Below are 24,487 nucleotides of genomic sequence, written 5' to 3'. Positions count from 1 at the left end.
GAAGGTGTCCCTGCCCATGGCAGGGGGCAGCACTGGATGGTTTTTAGGGTCTCTTCCAAGCCAAACCGTCCCGGGATTCTGTGATTTTTCCCACTGTCACGAGAAGGCTTCTGGGTCTCTGCAGCTCCTGCTCAGCCCACGTGTGTCTGTGCACAGGGTGTCCCACATGTCTGTGCACAGAGTGTCACATGTGTCTGTGCAGAGGGTGTCACACGTGTCTGTGCACAGTGTCACGTGTGTCTGTGCACAGGGTGTCACGTGTGTCTGTGCACAGGGTGTCACACGTCTGTGTGGCGTGGAGGGAGGTGATGGGTGGCCATGGAAAGGGAATTTAATCCTCCTTGGCCTCAGCATCCCACCCTGCCAGAGGGGAGGGAGTTTCACTGCATTATTGTGGCTGCAGTCCTTTAGATCCTGAGATGGAAGGAGTGGGGGAAAGGCAAAGGAGTCGCTATTATTATTATTAATAACCTCTTTTTGGCAGGTCTCTCTGCACTCACTGCCAGCAGGCAGAGGAGCTTTCCAACACTTTCTTGTTACAGAGGACATGGCCACTGTGGATAATCTGGGCTCTGACCTGGTCATGTTGGAGAACCACTTGACCTCAGAGCCACTGGAGGTGCCAAGTCTGGCTGCTGTGGGTGGTGTCTCCCTGGCTGCCCTTTCACTGTCATTCCCAAGGCCTGAAATCTCCCTGGAGAGCCGGTCCCTGCTGCTGGCAACACACCCTGCTGCATTCAAATATTGCCCAGGCCCTTCCTCGGGGTACAAAAGTGACACCCAGGACCTCAACCCCAGCCTGGGCTCCACAGCCAGAGGGGTTCACCTGCCCAGCAAGGGGAAGCCTTAGGACACAGGGAGGTAAGGGGAGGTTCTGAGGTCTTTTTCCTTGGAGGAAGCCTAGAAACCTCTGGAAACCATCAGATGAGTTCAAAGGCTCCTGCATGCCTGGACTGGTGCGTGTCAGGTGACGAGGACATGATGTGAACACCAGGCAAGTGGGTTCCCACCCACATGGGGTAACCATGGAGGAGTCTCTGGTGGTGAGGGACTTGTTGCCCCCCACCAGTAAAATCCTCCTCCCCTGTCTCAGCAGGGTCTTGTACCTGATTTTTGTACCCCCAAGTGCCACAGAGGCATCATGCTCTGATGGGGGGTTGTGCCCAACGAAGTCAATCCACATTCTCACTTTTTCCCTTTTTCCAGAGGTTCTTGGCTGCAAGAGCAGAGGCCAAGCTCCTCTCTTACCACATGGGACACAGGAGTTGACTTTAGCTTCTTTGGCTATTGATAAACTGCAGGGAATTGTCCTCCCTGCCAGAAACCCAGCCAGCACTCAGCAAAAAGTGGGGATGGATCTCCATGGCATAACTTGTTCAGCTCTGGGACTGCTGGGATCTCTGCTCCCTTTGAGCTCTGGGAGGGTAGGACAGGGCTCAGTCACAGCTCTGACCACCCTCCTCCTCTTCAGCCCCTGGGAAAAGTGATTCGGGCAGCTTCAATTTTGTAGATTTGAATCCTCCTCCTCCAAATTTTTGGGAAGTGGGTGGAGTTGGCAGCTCTGCCCTGGAGAACTGATTCAGGTTATCAGGTGAGCTGCCTCAGCTCTGTGGGACAGAGAGGGGAGAGCCCCCCTTTACCGGGTTATTTGTGCCCTTTGTAACGACCCATACAAAACACGGGGGCCCCAAGATTGTATTTCCAGGAATGTTTTAGATCTGGTTGGACACCCAAAGGCACCCGCAGAGCCGACCCCCGCCCTGCAGAGACACTGCTGGAACTGCCCCGAGCAGTCGGAGCCCTCGGGCCCCGGGTCTGTGCAGAGCCGCGGGGCTGCAGCCGCTGCCGAGCGGGGCCGGGCTGTTCCACAGCCCAACATCGCCCTCTTTTGTCCTCTGGCTGCGGGAGCGCAGGGACTGCACAGCCCGGATGGATGGATTGGGGCTCCCTCGGGGGTGGCAGAAAGGAGCCTCGCAAAATTCAGCAAGAGCTGTTTCCCCGTGTGCTTTCCTTTGTAGGCACTGCCCACACCTCAGCCAGGAACAAAACCACAGAATCCCAGGATGGCTTGGGCTGGAAGGGACCTTAAAGGCCATCCAGTGCCACCCCCTGCCATGGGCAGGGACACCTTCCACCAGCCCAGGTTGCTCCAAGCCCTGTCCAACCTGGCCTTGGACACTTCCAGGGATCCAGGGGCAGCCACAGCTTCTCTGAGAAATCCATTCCAGCCCCTCACCACTCTCACAGGGAAGGATTCCTTCCCAATGTCCCATCTAACCCTGCCCTCTGGCAGTTTGAAGTCATTCCCCCTTGTCCCATCACTCCAGGCCCTTGGAAACAGTCTCTCTCCATCCTTCTTGTCCCCCCTCAGAGCAGTGGGATTGGGTGAAAACTGGAAAACTCGTGAGTTGAGAGAAAGTTCATCAGAGAAAGCAACAGCCGTGCACACAAGTAAAGCAAAATAAAGAATTCATCCCCTGCTTCCCATGGGAGCTCCCCTGTGGGCTCTGCTCAGGTGAGACCCCCCTGCAGAGCTGCTCCAGCCCTGGGGAACAGCACAGGGAGGACATGGAGCTGTTGGAGAGAGTCCAGAGGAGGCACCAAGATGGTCAGAGGGCTGGAGCAGCTCTGCTGGGGGGAAAGGCTGGGAGAGTTGGGATTGTGCAGCCTGGGGAAGAGAAGCTTTGGGGTGACCTGATTGTGGCCTTCCAGGACCTGAAGGAGCTACAAGAAACATGGAGAGAGACTGTTTACAAGGGATGGAGGGACAGGACAAGGGGAATGGCTTCCCACTGTCAGAGGGCAGGGTTAGGTGGGATACTGGGAAGGAATCCTTCCCTGAGAGGGTGGGAAGGGGCTGGAATGGATTTTCCAGAGAAGCTGTGGCTGCCCCATCCCAGGAAGTGTCCAAGTGGAAGGTGTCCCTGCCCATGGCAGCGGGTGTCACTGGATGTTGTTTAATGTCCCTTCCCACCCAACCCACCCCATTATTCAGTGAAATTCGGTTTAAAGTCCGGAAAAGGCGCTTTCGGGGCCGTTTCCCGCCGTCTCCCTCAGCGCCGCCCCACGTGACCCTCCCGCAGTCCCCGTTCGGGTCGGGCCGCGCCGGAAGCGGAAGCGGCGGCCCCGGCCCGTCATGGCGGCGCCCAGCGCGGAGCGGGAGCGGCGGCGCTTCGGGCAGCGCCTCCTCACAGACCCCGCGCGGCTCTTCCAGCACAACGCCTGGTGCGTGCGGGGCGCCCGGGGCGAGCCTTCGCCGCTCCCGCTTGGCGGTGCCTGTGGCCGAGCGCTGCGTGACGGCCCAGCCCCGACCTGCCCGCGGGAACCCGACCCCGGTGTCCGCGCTCGCCCCCGGAGCGGGTTGGGGGGCTGTGGGCGTGGGGCTGGCGCCGGACAGCGAGGGGAGGCCGGGCGGGGAGCGGCGCCCCCGGGCTGGGCGCTCGCGGAGGGGCGGGAGGGCCCTGCCCTGTGCGGGCGGTGCTCGGGGGTCCTGAGCCCTCATGACTGGTCCCCTGGGGGTCCTGAGCCTTTGGGACTGATCTCTGGGGGTCCTGAGCCATTCTCGACTAATCCTGCGAGGGTCTTGACCCTTTGGGACCGATCCCCGGGAGGTCCTGAGCCTTCTTGACTGATCCCTGGGGGGTCTTGAGCCTTCCGGACTGATCCACAGGGGATCCTGAGCCTTGGGAACTGGTCCCCAGGAGGTCCTGAGCGTTTGGGGCTGATCCCCTGGGGGGTCCTGAGCCTTCGGGGTTGATCCCCGGGGGGTCCTGAGCCATTTTTGGCTGATCCCAGGAGGGTCCTGACCCTTTGGGACTGATTCCCTGGGGGTCCTGAGCCTTCTGGGATGATCCACAGAGGGTTCTGAGCCTTCTAACTGGTCCCTGGGGGGTCCTGCCCCTTTGGAGCTGGTCCCCAGGAGGGTCCTGAGCCATTCTGGGTTCCTCCCACAGCACTGGGGATTCCTCAGGCTCCCCTGATTTGGGAGATGTGTTGTTTTGCTTTGCTGCAGTTGTTTAATTGCTGTAGTTAATAAAGTTGAATCAGTTGTGGGGTTGTGGTGGGTGTGTGCTTGGAACAGGAGCTCTTTATTTGGGTACAGCAGCTGTTTTAAGCACCCAAATTGCCTAATTTGCTGGGAACTGAAGGTATTTTGCATTTTTGAAGTAAATAGATCCACTTTTGGTCTCTGGCTGTCATACCCTGTGAAGAACTGGGTGTGTTTCACTTGTAATAAGGTAATATCTACGTGTATCAGCCTGTCATTCCTTTTGGGACTGTTCTGTACCAAAGGTACATTACAAAAGCATATCCTCAATTTTCCCGTGGAAACTTTTAGTAATCCAGCTATTTTTTTTAACATTTAAGTTTTTGTTTTGTGAGTTAAAAGGCTGATATCTCCTGGGGCCAGAACTGGGCTTATTGCTCCTTGTATTCTGCTTTCCTTTCACTTGTTTTAATGAAAAAAAAGCCAAGTGAATCACTTTAATGAGTGCACAGCTGTGTGTGTGCACTGAAGTTATTAATAATTCTTAATGCTTTAAAGCTTCCTGCATATTTTCCTCATAACTGGATTTAATTTAACAGTTACCTTCCAAATAACCCCACTGCCCTTTTTGTTTTAAATTGAAAACCAATTTAGTTTTGTGAGTGCACTGGTGGTTTTATAGGAAGGATTATTCCCTCTGAATTTGGCTGAGTGTCCAAGAGGGAAAAGGATCAGGGGCAGATTTAGGATCCCTTCCTTTGCAATTCCATGAGTGCAGCTCCTTCAGGCCCAGGAGCCTCATGTGCTGGCAGCTGTTGTGCTGGAATTGGGGATCACACCTCTCTCCCTCTCTCAGTTTTTCTCTCTCTGCCCATTTTACAGCTCTAGTTCATCTCCTTTTTCCCCACAGGGATAATGTGGAATGGTCAGAAGAGCAGGAATCCAGTGCCAGGAGTAAAGTTCAAGAGAACAGCTCCCAGCTGTTGCCACAGGATAAACAAGGTACTGTTGGAGGGTCTCCTCTGCCCATCTTGGCCTGTGCCCCAGGAGTGGAACAGTGGCCAGAGCCACCTCAGCAGCAGCATGAATCCCTCCCTGCCCCCTCCCCAGTCACTCAGAATGCTTTACCTACTTGTTGGGAATGGGAAATGGAGGAGGAGGAACCTTCCTGTTCTTAAATTACCTCTCTGTGACTCCTCCACCTTCTCCAGAGACTCATCCTGCTGGAACAGGCGTGGTCTTGGTTGGGAGGAGTCAGCTTGGGTTGAGCTTCTTTGTGGTGTTGTGTGTGTTTAAATACTTGTTACTGTTCCTTGTCAACAAACTTCTTGGAGTGTAGAGTTATTGTGCTTTCTATTAATTTCCAACAGTCAGTCTCTTTTTGTTGTGGAGTGATCCTAATTCAAGCTCAGTTCTTCTCCTTAAGAGGGGCTGATAAAGTAGTGTCCAAATCTGTCTCTACAGAGTTAACAAGCAGCATGAGAATGATTAATTCATAGAGTCAGAAAAAAATTCTTTTCTCCTGAAAGTACTTATCATCAGATAGACAGCAAAGGGATTCCCAAATTTTTATTTTACTTGGCTCAAGGGATATTTATCCATCCAAAATGTGGAGCTTACCTGTGTCTGAATCAAGCTCAAGGTTCACAGCTGTGTCACTCTCCACTCTGTCAGAGACTATCCAGTCCCTCAAATGATGGTGAAATGGTTCTTTGGTGTGATAAGAAACTTATCTGATGATGATCTTGCCGAGCCCTAGGATGGATCTGCTCCCTTTGTTCCCATCAAATGGAGTGTGGCACCCTTAAGATAAAGCTCAGCACTACTGGAGCTATTGAGACACTTCCATATAGCTCCCAGTTGTGCTCACAATAGCAAATCTAATTATCCCAGAGAACAACCCTCCTCATTTCTTGGACTCCCAGAAGTATCCAGCAGTTCCCATTGTGATGCCCATTGTGTTGGGTTCACTTTCAAATCTGGTTAGCATTAAAGGGTGCTGTCTGTCATGCTTTGAGAACCTATATAGAACCAGGAAACTGGGGAGCAATTTGCTGTTGGGGCACTTTGTCAGGGCTCCATGATGTATTTCCCAGCCTGAACAATGCAGGCCAGTCAAATGTTGATGGTTGCTATTCACTGGGAATTGTGTGGAGACAATGGGATGGCTGAAAAGTAGGGAAGGCAGCCCAGGAAAATGTGCCTGAAGGGTCTGGGAGTTTGAGAATCAGAATGTCCAAGCAGGAGAACAAAGGCAGGCTATTGGTCATGAGGGCTGTATTATTCTGTGCACTTCTTGGGGCTGTCAGGATCTGTTCTGAAGGAGCAGAGGAGTTCTGTGGGGTGTGTGGAGGATGTGTCTCCTGGCTGGGAGCAAAGAAAGAAGTGGAAGAGTTCCTTGGTTTCTTTTGGAGGCTCCATCATTAGCCCCTGTGAAATTCGGGGGGGGGGGGCTGGTTCTCTTCCTGCCCTTTGTGAACAGTTCCTTTTGTTTGCCCTCCTTCTGCAGGGTGAAGGGCTGTACAAAGACAAGCAGGAAAGTCAGGAGCCCTTGTCAGGAAGGTCTTTGGAGGAATCTGGCTCCCACCCCAACATCCCCATGAGATCACACCACAAAAAGGGGCTGAAACAAATGTGATGGGAACTCTTCTGGCTGAAAGTCAGCCTGAAAAATTAATATGGTCATTTATTTGCTTTCAGTCTGTTCCTTGCATGATATTTGTCAGCCAGCCCTTGATTTCTTGTATTTAAATTGTTACTGATCCTTTATTCTGGTGCTTTGAAAACACCAGGCTCTGAATAAATGAGCTTTAAATAAAGCTTCCCCCCGTGTGGGTTGGGGTGTAACAGCTGTTCAACAGCATCCAACAGAATTCCACAGTAATTTAACACAGAAAGAGCACAAAGTCTTGTGGCAAAAATGTGGGTAATCCAAAGTGGCTGGGCTGGAATTTTGTCCCAGCACCTCAGATAAGCATCCCATTCCAGTCAGGCTGCCATGGGATTGTCAGGGACGGGCAGGAATCAGGACTTTGTGTTTTTGTGAGGTGAAAGAGCATTTCCAGCCCCAGCAGCCTCGTGTATCCCTACTAATACATGACAATTCAGGAAGGAGTGTGCCAGACTGTGGATCAATAACACTTCTTCCAGCATCAGCAGTCCTGGAGCTCTTCCATGAAAATACTGCACTGACCTGGCCCTGCCCACTGTGACCTACAGTGGGATCATGGCACAAACTCACTGCCCTGCTCTGATACCAGACATTCAAATTTCTTTTGGATTGGGGTTTAAGGACAGGGCTTCTTAAAAGGAGAAAATCCTTGTAGTTGAGGTAAAGAGATTATTTTTATATATAGCTCTTTGTGCTGCAGGGATAGATCCTACTAAAAATAGATATATGACTGACTTGTGCTTCTTTGTTAAAGCCATTTTTGTCTATATTTGGCTGAGGCTACATATTTTTCCAGGTGTTCTGGGTTCACTTGACTGTCTCCCTTCAGAGATCTCCTGAACAGTTTTATGCTTTTAAAAGTCTTAATAAATAAACTGCAGTTCAGGCAATGATACTGATCTCCAATCAGCTTTTTTCAGTAATGGACTTGTTGTGCAGAGATGGTTGAGGAATTCCATGCTGTTGGAATGCAGTTGGGATTTCTGGCCATGGATATTTCCAGGTGATTCCAAGCATAAGATGCTGTAATTAGGTCCTTAATTCCCAGGACAGAAGACTCATCACATAGAGGATTCAGAAAGCTACTTGGATTTTTAAATTCCCATGGAAGAAATAGTTCCCCTAGAACTGCACTCGATCTGAAATCTGGGAAATGTGTGGAAATCTGCAGATGACTGGAATTTCATTAGCCCAGTATTATTCCAGCTCCCTGTAATACTCATCCTGCTCCTGGAATGATCCACTTGGTGTGAAAATGCTGCTGCTGAAGTTCCTTCTGATCATCTTTAGCATGTCCACCTTAGCTCTCCACTGTTACTTTAGTGGTCACTTCTGTTGTTTTAATTCATAAAAGCACAGAACTATGGAAAACAAAGTGCCCCAGACTGGACTGCAGCAAAACTTGTGGAAAAGGTGCTGGAATCTGAGAGGAATGTGCAAATGCTAATTGAGCTTTCTGCCAGGCCTGAGGGGTTGGATAATTATTCTGCTTCTCCATCTGAAAAAAAGGGGCTCTCAGAATTCCTTAGGAGTTGTATGTGCTTCACACTCAGTGTCATGAGGCTCCAAATGAATTTTTCCAGTGAACTGACCAAGTCAGTGCTAGAAATGGAAGTAAAACCTGGATTTCTTCATTCCAGTGTCCTTCAAAGAGGCTTTTTCTGTTGCCAGCTTCCTTTAAATCCTACCAGGACACACAGAGTTTCCTCTCTCTTTTCCCTTTTCATGTCCTAACAAAGTGACTGTGAGGAGGCAACCTGAGTGTTTGTGTGGGATGGCAAATTTAAATAAAGGTGATTTTCAGTGGATAATCTTCCTTATTAGAGCAGGTTGCTGCATAGGTGTCTGCAGTGATCCCTCACTGTCTGACCTGCTTCAACCCTGAGACCTGATGATGTTTTTGTTTGTGTTCCCAGAGGAATATGAGGTGAATGCTAAGAGATATTGGGATGACTTCTATAAAATCCACGAAAATGGCTTCTTCAAGGACAGGCACTGGCTGTTCACTGAATTTCCTGAGCTGGCCCCCAACAGGACCTCAAGCCAAAATGGGGATTCTCTGCATGAATTCAGTACCAAAGAAGAATCCAACAGTGAAAGGTGTGAAAATGGACATTGTTCATTGGAAACCAGGACAGAGGGGCAGTTCAGCCTGCTCCAAAGCACAGCTGAGGGGTGCACAGAGGACTTGGCTGCACAGGAGCACAGGGAGCTGACCCAGAGGGCTGGAGATTACCCAGGATCAGCTGCATCTTACCGTGTGTTGGAGGTGAGAGCTGAGAAGCAGAGTCACACACCAAACTGTGCCTTGGGATCAGGGCTGTGTGACTGGGACATAAAAATATGGATCACTGGCAAACAGGGAGTGGTTGAGTGCCTTCAGTCAGCAGAATGCAGAAATCAGAGGGCAGCTTAGAACTGAACTAAATCTGCTGGGATACCTTTGGTTCAGACTCTTGAGTTGGCAGAGCACAAGGATGTAAGAAGTTTCAGAGTTTACAAGCCAAACTACTGCTGTCAGATGTTCAAACAAGCATTTACAAGTCATCTTTGCAAGGAACTGATTCTTTTATTTGTCTGTATAAGATTTTCCCTTGTCATTTATCTTCTGTGTTGACTCCTGTTTGCCTTGAGAGGTGTGAAACAAAGCAGTGAAGCCAAGAATGTAAAGATGCTCTTGGGTTTGTTCCTTATGGCCCATGTGATAACAGGGAATCCCAGACTGATACAGGCTTTGTCCCAGAGAGAAGTCTGTGGGAATTATAAATACTGGACTCCTGACAGTTGGTTGTGACCTTTTGCTCTGCCACCTCTACTTGTTCACTGTAGATACTGCTGGATTTGTTTAGTACTTTGTATTTAATGGAAGTCCTGCCCTTCCAGGGAGAGTTAGTGTGAACTGTCCTTTTGATATTTTAATTTAATCTGAGGTTTGGAGGCTTTTTTGATATTATCACTGTGGCTTTCCTGTCTCACCTGAGCACATCTGTCCCTGCAAACCCTCAGTGGTGTTCTCTGCTCAGTCTATTCCAATTTTACTGATTCCCTAAACACTCAGAGGCAAACTCCCCAAACCCAGTTGTGGGAGCCATCATCTTCTCTTCAAATGGGAACAAGTAGAAGGAATAATAAGGCAGAATCATTGTGGGCCTGGCTGTAACTTGAGGAAGAGCCATGTAGTGAAGGAAACTCTGCAACAGCAGGATGTAATTAGGGTAAAGCAAACTTCCCTTCTCCACTGCTCTGAATTTCTGTGGAAGCAAATGTAACCCACCCCTGGCCTTTGCCAGTGTTTCAGTGACTCAGACTGGTTGTTATGCTTGGGCTTCCAGCAAAAACAGCTTTTAGAGTGTAACAATATATAGTTTGCTAGTAAGATTTTGACAAGAACTTGCTTAGTGTTTTCCACACCAGTAATTCTGCTCCTCAGAGCTGAACACAGACCCTGCAGGGAGGGTTACAAATGGTCACTGCCATGCTCAGCTGGTACTGGGGAGGTTCTCTTTGTTGCCTGGCTGTAGAGAGAGGATTTGAAATTTTGGGATGTGCTGAAGGAATTATTCTCACTGTGTGCATCTGCTTTGTTTGTGCAGGTTGGCTGTGGGGCTGGGAATACAGTCTTCCCAATTTTACAAACCAACAAGTAAGTGGTGACAGGACAAGGGGAATGGCTTCCCACTGCCAGAGGGCAGGGATAGATGGGAGATTGGGAAGAAATCCTTCCCTGGGAGGGTGGGGAGGCCCTGGCACAGGTTGCCCAGAGAAGCTGTGGCTGCCCCTGGATCCCTGCAAGTGTCCAGGGCCAGGTTGGATAAATTTGGAGCAACCTGGGCTGGTGGAAGGTGTCCCTGCCCATGGCAGGGGGTGGCACTGGATGGGCTTTAAGATCCTTTCCAACCCAAACCAGTCTGAGATTCTACGAAGTAGGTTTTTACCTGCATGATCCAGCAGCCCCTAAAAACCAATTGGAAAAGTGTTCTCTGTGATCTTAGTTTAAACAATCTCAGAGAAAGGCCTTTGCCACCTGCAACTTCATATTATTGTGGTCTGAGCTTGGAAATCTTTGGTCTTTTAATGCAACCAACAAAGCCTGCTGTGAGTTTACATGTCTTATTCTGAAAGCATTTTCCTGCAGGCCTTGGTGCCTCTCCTTTTCCAGTACTGATTTGCAGATGTTAACATGGGAGTGATTTCTGCTGGAAGTCACATTTCTATTTCTGTGATACCCTTGAATCATTTTTCAGTGTGTTTTCCAAAACGTTCCATCTATCCAGGAGTAATTTACATTAAACTTGCCACATTTTTCACATGTCTCTCCTTTAATGCAAAGGAAAGTGTAATTATAATCTAAGGGTCTATTATTAAAGTAGATTCAGTGAAAAAAATGTGACTCACTGTAAATATATACATGACATTCACATTTGCTGTCTCCCATTTGCTGTTTCCAGAAGGAAAAGGAAGCAGTTGCACAGTGGGCATAAAGGAACAATGGGATCCACCAAATTTTTACACAGAGACTAAAGCCCAGGCTCCCAGTTCTGCACTCTGTGCCTTTGAGACACTCCTTAATTGCTGGCTATAAATGAGTTTCTCTGCTTTCTTGCAGTGACCCAGGCCTGTTTGTTTATTGCTGTGATTTTTCTACAGCAGCTGTGGATCTTGTCCAGGTAAACTCAGTGGTGATTTATGAAAAAGTGGGAAGTACCTGGGGCCAATTTCCCATTAACACAAATCTCTCCCAGCTTCCAGGAGCTCTCTGGCTGTGCTGGCAGCTTTCTGTTTTTAGCCAGCCCTGCTGCTGACCCTAAATCTGGAAAATGAGCCATCAAAGATTGTAGGAAGGAGGGAAGTTGAAGTTCTCAAAATGTCACATTGGCAGCAGACAAGTCAGGCAGATTTTCTTCCCCTGTGCTTGGCAGTACTTTTCTCAATCCAGTGCTCTTTTAGCTCAGTAACTGCTGAACCTTGAAAACATTCAGGCTATTTTTTAACAGGAACTGAAGCTGGTTTGGGTTTGTGTGTGCACTGCTGTCAGTTCTGGGAATGTGGTCTGATTGCTCCAGCACAGACTGCTGAGGAGGGAGCCTGTTTGTGGAGCAGGAGGCTGGGATTTAGTCAAAGGACAAAAGCTGCTAACAGATTTCAGGTCAGAGCAGAACTGAGAATCTAGGAAGTATCAAATGCCATCAGTCAGTTCACGAGATGAGAGAGCAGCAGAGGCAGCACCCATTTCATCCTGCTGAGGTGACACAACCACTTCTCAAAGCAGCAGCTTCAGGAAAGCACACAACTTCTTACAGAGGTCCAAATGGGATTTTGAGAGTGCAGTTTTAGGGAGCCAGGTTTGATATTTGGGGGATAAGGAATATCTGCTTGCAGGTGAAATGAATATTGATGTCAGTGATGCAGAGAGGGGCCCTGATGCTCACACTTACGTAAGGATTTCCAATTTAACAATATAAATCCCTCACTTCTTACCACTACTAGTGGAAAATCTGACCTTAAAATTGCAATAAAGCCTGAATCCAGTCTGGGGGTTTGGCAGTGCTGATTGTCTGACTGTAACAAAACCAACTTCTTGGTAAACCTCCTGTGTGTTCTTATTTTTCCCCATGTCACCACTGTTCCTGCCCAACCCACCTGACCCCATCTGCCTTAGACCAGTGAGGCTGACACAGATCTCTGGACACACCATCTGATGATGTGAAAGTTAGAATGCTCCATGTCCAGATAATACTGAGGTCAGGGTCTGCTACTGATGCTCTTGATTTCTCTCCCCTCAAATACAGAACCATGCAGAATATGATTCTTCTCGCTGCTTTGCCTTTGTCCATGACCTGTGCAACGACCAAAGTCCTTTCCCAATGCCAGAGGAGAGTCTTGACATTGTTATTCTTATCTTTGTCCTCTCAGCAATTCTCCCAGAGAAGTAAGTTTTAATCTTTGTGATTGCAGAAGGTAATTCTTCTACAACTGCAGCTCTTTAATAGTCTCATGTCAAGTAAAATTAAAGTTTGTTGTGTTTCTGGTCCAGTTTTCCATGAAGCCTCTGTAAATGAAGTTTACAGAGTTTACAAGCAGGTGCTTGATGCTGTAACAGGTTCTGGCAGAGGACAGGTGTGATTTTGAAGTGCTAAGTGGCTGCAGGGGGTGCCTTGCTGTGGTCACTGCTCTGAACCTCAGCCATGCTGAGCACTCAGCACCTGTTTGGAAAATACTCTGCTGGATTTTCAGGCTCAAAGGGTGGATGAATTTCTCACATGGGAGGTGGCAAGAAGGGAGGGGACAGGTTGAGAAAACAGTGTAAGACAAGTGCTGTGATCTTAGTGTGACACTGTGTTACAACCTATATTAGTCTCTCTTTTTGCTCCCTTTAGTTTTATTACACAGCATTTTTCTTCAAGTTCACTTTTTTATACATAAACCAGGGGAGATCTTTTTGTGATCAGTAAAGGAGAGCAGGTAACCCCTGCCGTGGCAGGCTTGTTATCCTTGTAGGAAAAAACTACCCCAGAATCAGGGAGTGTCAGAAATAAAAAGGCCAAATCAAATCCACCCACTTGGGACTGGGAGAGCTCAGAACCGGGCTGGCTTCAGGGAGCTCTTTACATGAAGTTGAAACATCTATACCCATATATCGAGTTGAAACTTCATCCCATCTTTTTGGAAGGAAACAAGCCTGATTTTGCAGGATGTTGAGCACTCCTGGTTTGTTCCTCCCTCAGGATGCAGAGCGTTGTGAGCAGACTGAGCCGCCTCCTGAAGCCAGGGGGGATGATTTTGTTACGGGATTACGGACGCTACGACCTGGCCCAGCTTCGGTTTAAGAAAGGTATTTTCCCTCTTCCCTTGGCAAATCACTGGTAGATGATGCTTCTCTGGAGCTGTGTCTGCCCTGGGTGGAGGCAGCTCATTAATTCCCTGGAAGCACAGAGTGTGCCTGTTGTTGGATGGCAGTTGTTGATTTTTAAGTGATAGTTGGTAACTGTTTAAATCCGTCTTGCCCTCAGGTCAATGTCTGTCTGAAAACTTCTATGTGAGAGGTGATGGCACCAGAGTCTACTTCTTCACACAAGGTAGGAGGCTTGAAAACATCCCTTTGACTATCCAAAAACATCCCTCTGACAATCCAAAAACATCCCTCTGACTCTCCTCACCGCTTCTTGTCCCTCTGCCCTCAAGTTTGGCCACAAGCTCTTTCCAGTCTGTCTTTCTTGGAGCACTGTTAAGTGTCTCCTAATTGAACCTGGGTTTGTCAGTTCCTGGTGCAAGTATGGTGAACTCCTTAGTGGAAAATCCTTTCAGAGAAAAACTGGAGTGTTTGCTCCCCTGGGAGGGGTGGGATTGGAGGAGCTCTCCTTGAATCTTGCCTGCAGGTGATGGAGGGAGTTGGACACCGCTTGGAGGAACTTCCCTTAATATTTCTGTTCTCCTATGAGGAAATCAGAAGGGTGTGGCTCAGCATGGAGCTGAGGCACCCTTCAAGTTCTGTTGCTGCTTGGTGTTGGCAGGGGTGTGTTCTTCTCCCAGTTTATCACCAGTTGCACCTCCAGTCAGTGCCTGGTCAGCGTTCGAGCAGGGGCACAACTGCACTGAACTGTTCCCTTCCCCACTGCTCCAGTCTTGTTTGTCACAACAAAATTAATGTTTAATGTGTGTTTGGCAAGCACCTCACGATGGAAAGCATCTGATAAAGGAGCACAAGCTGGGACCTGTCAACCCTTTCCTACAGAAACTCCACACAAACCACGTGCTCCTGGGCTGCCGTGGAACGAGCTCCCTGCTGCTCAGCAGGACTGGGGCTGGCTCTGCCCACAGCCACTGTGCTGGGGCACTCTGAGACTTATTTGCTTGGTCAGGAATACCTGCCCGTGGAAGTGCTCCAGCCTCCAGGGCTGTTAATGCTTTGATTGGGCCCCAACAGGGTGTGGTTTTTAAGGATGTTTTTTTCCCCAAATTTAGCCTTAATGAATCCCATTCCCCTCCAGCCTATACAGCACAGATCTTACTGCCACCATTTAAAGGCGTAGGTCTGATCCTGTTCTTTGCTCTTGCAGACTCTGAAATTCCTCTGGAGGGGGGGGGAAGGGGAAGGAATGGATCTGTCCCTACTTGTCAGAAGATGCTCCTTAATCAGTTACTGGAGGCAGTGTCCATGTGGGAAACTGCTGCTGTTTTCTTTGTCAAGTTTCTATAACTCTAGCTGTACTCCAAATTCTTCTTTCCTTCCTTGCTAGAAGGAAAACTTGACAAACTGTGATGTTAAACCCCCCTGGAACAGCAGTTAAGTCTCGTTTGATCATTCCCCTGCCAGGGTGAGGCCCTGAGTTTCTTCTGGCCCATCTTTCAGCACAGCCCAGCCCTCAGCGTGAGCAGCTGTCAGTTAAAGGAATTACAGCCTCCTCAGTGTCCTTCTCTCTGCTTCCAGATGAATTAAACCACCTCTTCACCACGGCTGGGCTGGAGAAGGTCCAGAACGTGGTGGATCGGCGGCTGCAGGTGAACCGTGGGAAGCAGATGACGATGTACCGGGTGTGGATCCAGTGCAAGTACCGCAAACCCGGCACCCCCCGGGCCTGAGGCACGGCCTGGGCTCTGGGGCTGGAGCCTCTCCGTGCCCAAGGAGTGTCTCCTCCTGGTGAGACGTGGTTTGATGGAGTCCTGCACACCCAGGACACCTCAGTGCCTCGTGCAGTGCCTGGTGTCACTGCGAGTTCTGCCAAGGATGAACGCCCTGAGAGTGGACCAAGGGGTGTTTTAGGTGTCATAAAATATACTGAGTTGGAAGGGAGCCATCAAGGTCATTGAGTCCAACTCCTGGCCCTGCACAAGACGCCCCAAGAATCCCACCACGTGCCTGAAAGTGTTGTCCAAATGCTCCTTGAACTCAGACAGCCCTGGTGCTGTGCCCACTGCCCTGGGGAGCCTGTTCAGTGCCAACCACCCTCTGGGGGAAGAAGCTTTCCCTGAGATCCAACCTGACCCTCCCCTGCACAGCTCCAGCCATTCTCTCAAGTCCTGTCACTGGTCACAGGGAGCAGAGATTGGTACCTGCCCCTCCACTGCCCCTCATGAGGAAGCTGCAGACCCCAGTGAGGTCTCCCCTCAGTCTCCTTTCTCCAGGCTGAACAAACCAAGTGCCCTCAGCCTCCTCATAAGGCTTCCCCTCCAACCCTTCCCCATCCTCATGGCCTCCTTTGGACTCTCTAATGGCTTAATGCCTTTTTTTTATATTGTGTCCCTCTGCCACCCCAGGGCAGAGCAGAGCAGGACAATCCCCTCCCTGATGCCCCCAGGACAGGGTTGGCTGCCAGGGCACTGCTGACTCAGGGCCAACTGGCACCCACCAGGACCCCCAGGGCCCTTTCCCAGCTCTGCTTTTCCAGCCTCTCTTTCCCAGTCTGTCCATCCATCCTGGGTTGCCCCATCCCAGGGGCAGAATCCAGCACCTCCCCTTGTTGGAATTCCTATGGTTGGTGATTCCCAGCTCTTTGATTTGTGGAGGTCTCTCTGCAGGGCCTCCCTGCCTTTGAGGGAATCAACTGCTCCTCCCAGTTTAGTATCATCAGCAAACTGAAGTGTTCCTTCAAAGTCCAGCATCCAAGTCACTAATGAAGATGTTGAAGAGAACTGGGCTGAGGATGGAGCCCTGGGTCTGAGTTTTTAAAATTATTTACGGTTTTAACAACTGAAGAAGTGGTCCTGGTGTCTTCCAGCAGCTGAGCAAGATGAGTAGCAAGTCACTCATACTCTGGATTTCCACATGAAACAGGAGAGCTGTGACCTCACCTCTGTCTTGTGTGCTCGTGTCTCGTGAACAGAGAACATACAAAGGCACTAAATCTGCTCTTCTCTGCAGCTGGTCACTGCTAGGAACCCCTTGGCCAGCTTATCTCATGCAACTCTCTTCTGGTCATTCAGGTTTGTGCCAATCCACAAGTTCAAACACATTGATCTGAGGGCAGGAGCTGAGACTGTGAGAGTCTCTCTGTGCCAGCTGCCCCTGGATGCCCCAAGGTGTGCAGATCACCTGTGGAGAAAGGAGATGCTGCTGCTTTGCCCTCACTGCCCACAGGGGTGTCCACCCAGGGAACCAGCACACCACAGCTCAGCTGCTGGAAATTCCTGTCAGGCAGGATTCAGGTTTTCAAAGATTTAGGGCTGATGCCAGTTTGGGGGCACCTTCAGAGTGCAGCATATCAGAAGCAGCCCATGGGACCAGGGTTTATAAATAATTACCTGCTTTTTCTGCTGGTCACAAACTGCCCTGTCATGGTGATGTGCCAAACCCAAGCAGACAAGACACTTGTCTTTGATCCAGAATCTGCAGAATATTTAATTTCTGCACTCTTGTTTAATTCCTTAGAGGAAGCCAACATTGTGGCTTTGTGGAGGTATTTCCCCACCTTTGACAGCAAATATCTTTTATCTCAGCCTGTTTTCTTTTGTTATTTTTAGGGTGTGGTACAACAGGTATTAGAATAAATTTTGTGGTCATGCTTTTCAGTGCTGGTTTGATTAATATAAATCAGGCTTGCACAGAGCACCTGAGCTGAAGGATTAGGGCCACCAACAGGTAACTACAGTTTTCTTTACTGTTACCATGAGTCTCACTAGTGCCTGCTCTCAGCTCTGAAGAAGAGAAAGCCTTGGCTGGTATCTCCTACCTTGTTTTAGTTCATGAAATAACAACGTGTTGGTTGTGCAGCACTGGCTGAAGAGCAGTTCCTGTGTGTTTTGTCAGCCAGACACTTGTGTTTGGAGCCTGCAGTTGCCTAAGAGTAACTGCCAGCTCTGGACACATGGAGGTTATGAAATAACTGCTGTCTTGAACCAGAGGAGAAAGGGTAAAAAGCTGAGGAAATGTCATTTGTGCCTTTGGAGAGTCTGCAGGAGCACTGGAGAGACAGAGCAGGAACACTGGAAGGGGCTGGAGCAGTGCTTCCTGCTGGGCATGTGGCTGCATGAGGAGTTCCTGACTCCTGCAGCACTGTGTCACCCTGCAGGTATTGCTTTGTCTGCTACCTGAAGGCTTCTAGGTGGGACTTTTCAGCCCTTCCTGGGAAAGGTGACCCAGGGAATCCACTCACACCACGAAGGCTGCAGTGGGAATGCACCGTTGCTTTTTTATGTATCCAACTTTTTTATGTATTCAGTAATGTTGAAAGGGAGTCACAGAACTGGGAAGAGAATTCTTGGTCAGTTGGTTGTCCTGCATTTTCTAAAGGGCCAAGAGCCTTTCCAGCACCTGCAAATGAAAGAGGAGGAGATAAAGCTTTGCTCTTCCAAAGCTCCTTTGGCTTCTGCCAGGCACAAAGCCGACCCAGCCCAGGAGCTGTGCAGTCACTGCTGTGTTTTCATGCTAAACTTCCCAAGTCTGGTTCCCTGGCAAGGCTGGCACCTCAGGCAAGGTCTAGGCAAAGCACAGCTCAAGGCCTCTGGCAGCAGCTGAGCAAGCTCAAGTCTCCTCAGCTTACCCAGGCTCAGAGTCAGGCTTAACAAGGGTCCTGTGAGCGTTGGACGTGCCGTGACTCATGTCCCAGCTCGGTGACAGACCTCCCATGTGTTCCTGGGGCCTCAGGCAGCTCCCTGGGGTCCTTTCCCTCTTGGTCTCTGGAGGGAGGTCTCGTCCCAGGATGGCTTTATCTCCCTGGAAGAAAAATTATTGACTGGGGTAAACAAGCAGCATAATTAATGCAAATTAAAATAATGTGAAAAATGCCTTATTAATCATCCAAAGGCTTGTAAGCAGCGCAGGAAAATATGTTTTTAATTATAAACATGATTTATGTAAAGTTGATGGACCTCCCCTTTAAATTTAAACTCCAGAATGGGAGAAAATGAAGGCTAGTAATTTATTTGTTTCTACTTTCAAGGCTGCCTCCCAGTTGCCTGCCTGGCTTTGACTTGGGCTTCATGCAAAAACTTGCAGTGCTGCGAGCCTGGAGCCACTGAAGTGGCTCTTTGCCTTTCTTAATGCTCTTCATCCTGCTGGAGTATTTAAGCAATCACTCAGCAGGGCCCATGCTGGGCAGACGTGCTTTTGTTTCCAGTGCTCTTGGTGGTGTTCAGAAAGCAACAAGTTAATGGCCTTGAATTGAGCCAGGCCTCCTACAGCCAGACACTGGCTGAGTTTCCCTCATTAATCCGGGCCTGCTCCCCTTCCCGCTGAAGCTGCTGCTCTGCTGTCGGGTACCTGAGCCCTGACTTGCAGCAGCTCCTGCCATTCCCACCTCGGCCCTGCTGAGCCAGCTGGGTTGCACAACCCCTTCCAGCACGTTCAGAGGAAATCTCCAAACTGCCTTTTGCCGTGCTGAAAAGCCACGTGAAGTGCCTTTAGTTGGTTTCGGTTTTTTCCCCCCTCCCTCTTCCTTTTTAGCAGAGCAACATTAACTTTAAAACCTTTCTGAGCGTATCTGCTCTGGTTTTGTTCCCAGCATTCCAAGGCCTGTGGTCTGTGGCTCACAGGCAATGCCAGCGTGGCCTGTTGAACCTCCCAAGCAGAAGAGATGATTTCATAGCTCTTCACTGGCACTGCCCTGGTGAGTCTGGAGCCAGGCATTGTTACCCTTTGGAAAGTCTGGTCCTGGCTCTTGCCAGAGGATGGTGGATTTCCTTGGAGATTCCAAGATTGTTTTGGCTGGAAGGGAACTTTATCACCACCTATTCTGACCCTTCACATAACCCTTTCATGTAGGGATTAGGGCATCAAGCCTGTGATTTAGACTTGGACTTGGAACTAGTCCTTCAGAAAGGGTTTTGATCCAGCCATGATGCTGAGGGCTCCAGTCCATGGCAAAGAACCCTTTGCCTCCCCAGGTACATCATTCCTCTCCCAGCATCCTGATTTCACAGATGGGCCAGAAATTGGAAGGCAGGAGAGAACAGGGGAGGTGAAGAGAAGAAGGAGCTGGGGGGTATTTCTGATGCTGTCCCTTCCAAAATAAGTACATTGTAAAATGCACTGAAAATTGGAGCTTTCTCAGGATCTTCCTGACAGCACAGCAAAGTGGGAACAGCAGTTATTTGTAGTGATTTCAGTGGTTACAACAGTAACCATCAAATTCTTCTGACCAGGGGCGTGTGAGACCAGACACAATTGTCTTCTCTCCACCTTCTCAGGGAGTGCCACCACCATTTGTGAGTTGTAGAGCTCAGGAAAAATGAGACCTGAATGATTTCAACAGAACAGGGCTATGAGCAGAAGGAACCTCCATGTGCACACACCAGCAGCTTTTGGCACTGCATCCTAGTGGAAGCTGGAAGAGCTTCCTTCTGTCGTTGGCGTTGGGATGAGCCCCAGCTTGTCCCCACTGGATTCCCGCTGGGAATCACAGACCTGAACTGTTTTTCCTGAGCACAAATGAAAGATGCACAGGGTCAGTGCCCAGAAGTGAGGGTGAGGCTGCAGGGATCAGGCTGTTCAGGGATTTGGGGAGCATCCTTCCATCTCTAAACACAGATGGGGGGAAACCGAGTCAGGCAGTCTTTGTTCTCCTGGTCCATCAGCTGGATCTCATCTGTCAATCAGAGCAGTGCCACCACTTTTGGTTTGGTGCCACATTGGGGGAAATTAGTCCAGGAGAGGATCCACAGTGAGGATCACTTCTGCTATTGTAGCTGTTCCTCTGCCTTGCCAGGGGGTGGCTGGCACATGTCCTTGTGTGCAGTGTCCTTAGACACTGATTCCAGCAGAACATTCTGATTTTAACGGTGTTGTCACATATGTTTTCAGGGCAAGATAAAAATTACTAGAAAAGTGAGGACTAGGGAGGAATTTTTGGAGGACTCTCCTGCAAAGTGAGGTGCTCTGGAGGAAAAGGAGTTGTCAGCTCTGTGCCTAATCAGCAAAGCTCTGGAGTTTGTGCTTTTAGCTCTTGCTGAAGGCAGTAAGTTCCTGTGTGGAAGTGCCTGGCTGAATGGGAGCTTGTGTTGCTGGGAAAGTGGGACACAGTGCAGGAAATCACCTTTGTAGCAGCCCTGAGTGCTAATCTGAAGTGAATAGGATACTGCTACCTCTGTGAGGGAGAGCACAAGCACTGCCCACTCAGCTGGAGCACAGGCAGGGAAAGGCAAAGGAATCTGAGCCATGTGTACCTCTGCTTTTCCCTCCTGCCCAGAGGCTGTGTGGCATGGCAGGAGGTGTCCTCCCACCAAAGGCTTTTATTCTTGAATCCGTGGTCTTTGACCCACAGGGGGATGAGCAGGAGCTGGCTGTGGTTGGAAAGCAGGGATGGCAAAGCTCACTGGCAAGTCTGACGTGTCAGCACCTGCCTGCAGCTCCCAGCCTGTTGGTCCATGGCTGTTTGCAGGAAGGAGGAACATCCTGGTGAGGTTTGGACCCTGCTGCTCTAAGCTGTGCTCCCTGGTATTAAATAACCCCAAAGAGCCCTCACTTGCAGGCACCAACACAGCGTGGGAACAGCAGCTTGGGTTTGGGGTGGAGTGTGAGTGTCACTGCTGTGTTCAGGTTGATTTTGCAGTCCAGAGGACCCTTTGTAGCTCTTGCAATTCCATGTTGGGAGGGGTTGGGAAGTTCTGGGGGATTGCAGCCACATCTTTGGAATATGAAACTGTCTTTCAGCTCGTGTGAAGTGGGAAGGTCTCGTTTGCAATCCCAGGTCGCAGACGCCGAGCTCACACCTCTGTGGTGTGAGGGGGGAACACTGGGGGATCTGCTGCACTGGGGGATCTTCTCCAGGGTCACTGGATGTGGTTTTCCTCATCTGGGGAGAAGAAAGATTGCCTGATCTCCCCTCAGGCTGCCTCCTCACCCCTGGGACCGAGCTGGAGGTGTGGTGCTGTCCCCCCCTCACCTGGGCAGGTCTGTGTCCCTGCAGTCTGTAATTAAACAGCCACACGGTTTTTTCCACATTTAGTGCCAAGGGTGGATGTGAAGAGGTCGCTCAAGGTTGCACAGAAAACTTGAGTCTGGCTTTTCCACAGCTTCGAGTGACTTCTTCCCTACTGAGACGAGCCTCGTTAGGAAGGTTGGAATGTGTTTACAGACACTCACACAGAGGCTGAATGTACTTGGAGAAATGTGTGTGCAGTAACTCCAGCTTTACAATAGGATGTTGATTTAATTTCCCTCTCACACAAATCTCAGAGCAGTTTGTCTAATTAAGGCTTTCCAAAGCCCTGCAAGGTAGGGTGTTATTATGCAGGAGGAAGAGAAGCAGGGGGCAAACCCTGCTGAGAATAGAACCCTCTTGTATTCTAGGAAGCTGGGAGCAAGTGAGGGCAGGGAAGGACTTGCACATTCAGGAGAATCCCATCCTTTCAAGTGTGTGCAGAACTAAAACCAGTGGATGTTTCTAGCACCAGGCACACAGAGGTGTTTCTTTCCTACCTGTGAGGTTTGGTTCCCCTCAGCTGGGCTGTGGAGGCTGCACAATTCCAGGTGCCTGCACAATTCCAGGTGCCTGCACAATTCCAGGTGCCTGCACACAGCTCCCTCCCTCCTCCAGCGGCAGGACACGCTCTCCCTTTGGATCAGGGCACGGCTCTGAGGCTGCACTTGGCTGGCTGCAGTGTGGAGGCTGTGACCTGGATGCTTTCCTACTGGGTTTGGGTATCAAAGCCTCCCTAATGGGGCACCTGAAGGTGTAGACAGAGGGAGGGGCAGGAACAACCTCGGCGATAAACTCCTTTGTGTGGGAGGGTGGAGCCTGTCCATGGCCTCGGGAAGGAGTCAGGTGATGGCATGTTATCTTTGAGGAGCTCAGATACCAATTTTCTCCCTCATGAAAATGAGGAAAGACCCTTTTAATGTTCGGAGTGTGGCAGAAGCCCTGCCTTTACTAGACAAGAATCCACACTGGAGTGAGAGGTTTTGAATTCCCCCCAAGTCCAGAAAAATCGTCATTTGCAACTCATGCCTTGTTAGATCCAACAGAATCTGCTCTGCAGACAAGGGCTGGCCTCTTCAGGATGTGATGCCTGGAGGTGACAGCATCCCTTGGTGCTAAATCCTTAAAAAACCTGTTGAGTGCTGAATTCTTGTGGGTTTTAGTTGTTGTTGTTTTTTCTCAGTGCTACAAAAGGTTTGGATTTGAGACCACTTCTGCCAGCTTTTACATTTTAAAGGCTCAGACTGTTTATTGCTTTTCTCCAGTGTCCTGCTGTCACTGAGGAATCTCAGCTCTCTTGTGTATGTGTTACCTTGAATCAGTGGATTTCTAAATCTTGTGGCAGTACAGAAATGCTTGGAAAAAATGCAGCCAGAGTATTCCACAAGCATGAAGAGCAGAGGCAAAGAAAAGTCACCAAAAACACATTAAAAAAACGAGGAGTTTGACTTCTGTCATTTTATCTTTTCACAATTCAAGGCAGAAGGAACCTGTTACGTGCTCTGTTAAAATACCTATGAAAACCTTACCAAATTTTGGTCAGACCTCTCCTGGGTTAGCAGAGGAGCTGTGATGGGAGGGCAGGGCTTGCTGCAGTTTTGCTGAGCGTGCTGTGCCTGCTGGAGGGGAGCTCTGAGCTGCTCCAGCCGAATCCAGTGACAGAGAAAATGGCTGCGGCAGCTGAGTCGTTCTTCCAAACATGATACACCAGCAGCGTGCCAAGGATCTTGCTGACATCCAAGGAGCTGAGAGCTGCCACAGGGGATGGAATCAGCAGCATTAACACTGGCTGATGGCAGAGCTGGAGAGCAGGATGTGTCCAGGGGGGATCTGGCAGAGCCCATGGAGGAGGAGGGCTGGCTGGCCCCCATGGATGAGATAATATTTGGTCGGCCCTGTATGTGTTGCTCACAAGCAGCTCCTCTGAAAGGACCAGAGCTCAGGGGCTCTTACAAACTTAATCAAACAGAGGGATAACAGAATAGTTTTGTGTGTCACTCCTCCTGGAAGGAGGAGTTTTCTTGCATGAGAATTCTTGGAGATCCAAATAGTCCCTTCTCTTGCTGGGCCGGAAAGTGAAACGCACAAACTCTTCCCAAAAAAGATGGGGAAAATCAAGTCCACATCAACAGAATCTTGGTCTTCTAACCTTAAAATATTTGAGTTTTGATGCTTTATAGGCTTTTAGAAGTATCTTAAGAGTTGACATTAGAAATTTTAATTGAATCCAAAAATTTCCTGTGCGAAATGATGACCTATTCACATATTGCAGCCACTTTGAAGTAGCAAACCTTGCCCTGTAAAAACAGAAACTCACAAACCAACCTTTTCTTGCCAGAAGCACATTCCAATAAGTTGGCTTTTCGTATTTAGAAAACAGAATTGAAAACCCCAAACAATCCACCACTTCTCTGCTGAGTCCAAACCCAGGGGATCAGCTCCCACGGGAGGTGATGTCATAAAAAATAGTCCAAGTGTGCTGTGTCTTAACACTGATAATTATATTTTTTACCTGAGAGACCTTTGCTGTTCCAGACAGCCCAGTTTTGGATGTGCTGGCACAGCACAGTGAGAAGTGTTGTACCAGCCTGGGATGGATGGTGCATCCCTGCTCAGAGCTGTGTCCTGATGGATTGTAGGAGGGAAAACCTCTGAGAGCCCTGATTTCCAGGCTTTGCACTGGGAAATCTACCCAGTAACTTCCTTCCTACTGTCCAGTGAACTTGCCTAAAATCCCTTGTACCTACCTGGCACTCCACTGACAGCAAGTGGGACCCTTAAAGGCTGCTCCAAAATTCCTGCTTGTGGCCAGAAATACGGTTACAACTTGTTGATTCCTTCTCCCTCCGTGCCAGAGAGGGACCAGCTGCCATGGCTGGTGTGAGCTGCAATTCTGGCATCTTGGAAAGGAAACTGCAGCTGGAAGTGTTGCTCTGAGCTGCTCTTTGGAGGATGGAGGTGGAGACAACCATAGTT

At 49.5% G+C, this 24,487-nt stretch overlaps 1 protein-coding gene across 2 annotated transcripts; it reads left to right on the top strand.

Moving 5' to 3' along the window:
- The first annotated feature begins 3,106 nt into the window (after positions 1 to 3,106).
- On the top strand, positions 3,107 to 17,165 carry METTL2A (methyltransferase 2A, tRNA N3-cytidine). 2 transcript variants are annotated; one of them, XM_064636460.1, is made up of 9 exons: positions 3,107 to 3,225; positions 4,899 to 4,990; positions 8,576 to 8,928; positions 10,253 to 10,302; positions 11,266 to 11,326; positions 12,449 to 12,588; positions 13,385 to 13,491; positions 13,670 to 13,735; positions 15,088 to 17,165. In XM_064636460.1, the coding sequence occupies exons 1-9, from the start codon at positions 3,137 to 3,139 to the stop codon at positions 15,237 to 15,239; spliced, it is 1,110 nt and encodes a 369-aa protein (XP_064492530.1). In that variant the 5' UTR covers positions 3,107 to 3,136; the 3' UTR covers positions 15,240 to 17,165. The 2 variants fall into 2 exon arrangements, with proteins under 2 accessions (XP_064492530.1, XP_064492531.1); XM_064636461.1 differs by lacking the exon at positions 15,088 to 17,165 and adding an exon at positions 14,974 to 15,087.
- Positions 17,166 to 24,487: the final 7,322 nt, after the last annotated feature.

Source organism: Pseudopipra pipra, chromosome 26 (genome assembly GCF_036250125.1).
Source record: "Pseudopipra pipra isolate bDixPip1 chromosome 26, bDixPip1.hap1, whole genome shotgun sequence".
Lineage (NCBI taxonomy): Eukaryota > Metazoa > Chordata > Aves > Passeriformes > Pipridae > Pseudopipra > Pseudopipra pipra.
The sequence above is the reverse complement of the archived record's forward strand: the minus strand, read 5'-3'. Positions and strand labels throughout refer to the sequence as shown.

Coding starts and splice junctions, on each gene's coding strand:
- METTL2A (XM_064636460.1), top strand. CDS start 3,137: ATGGCGGCGCCCAGCGCGGAGCGGGAGCGGCGGCGCTTCGGGCAGCGC. Junction 11,327..12,448: donor CAGCTGTGGATCTTGTCCAG/GTAAACTCAGTG, acceptor CCTCAAATACAG/AACCATGCAGAATATGATTC. Junction 13,736..15,087: donor AGTCTACTTCTTCACACAAG/GTAGGAGGCTTG, acceptor CTCTGCTTCCAG/ATGAATTAAACCACCTCTTC.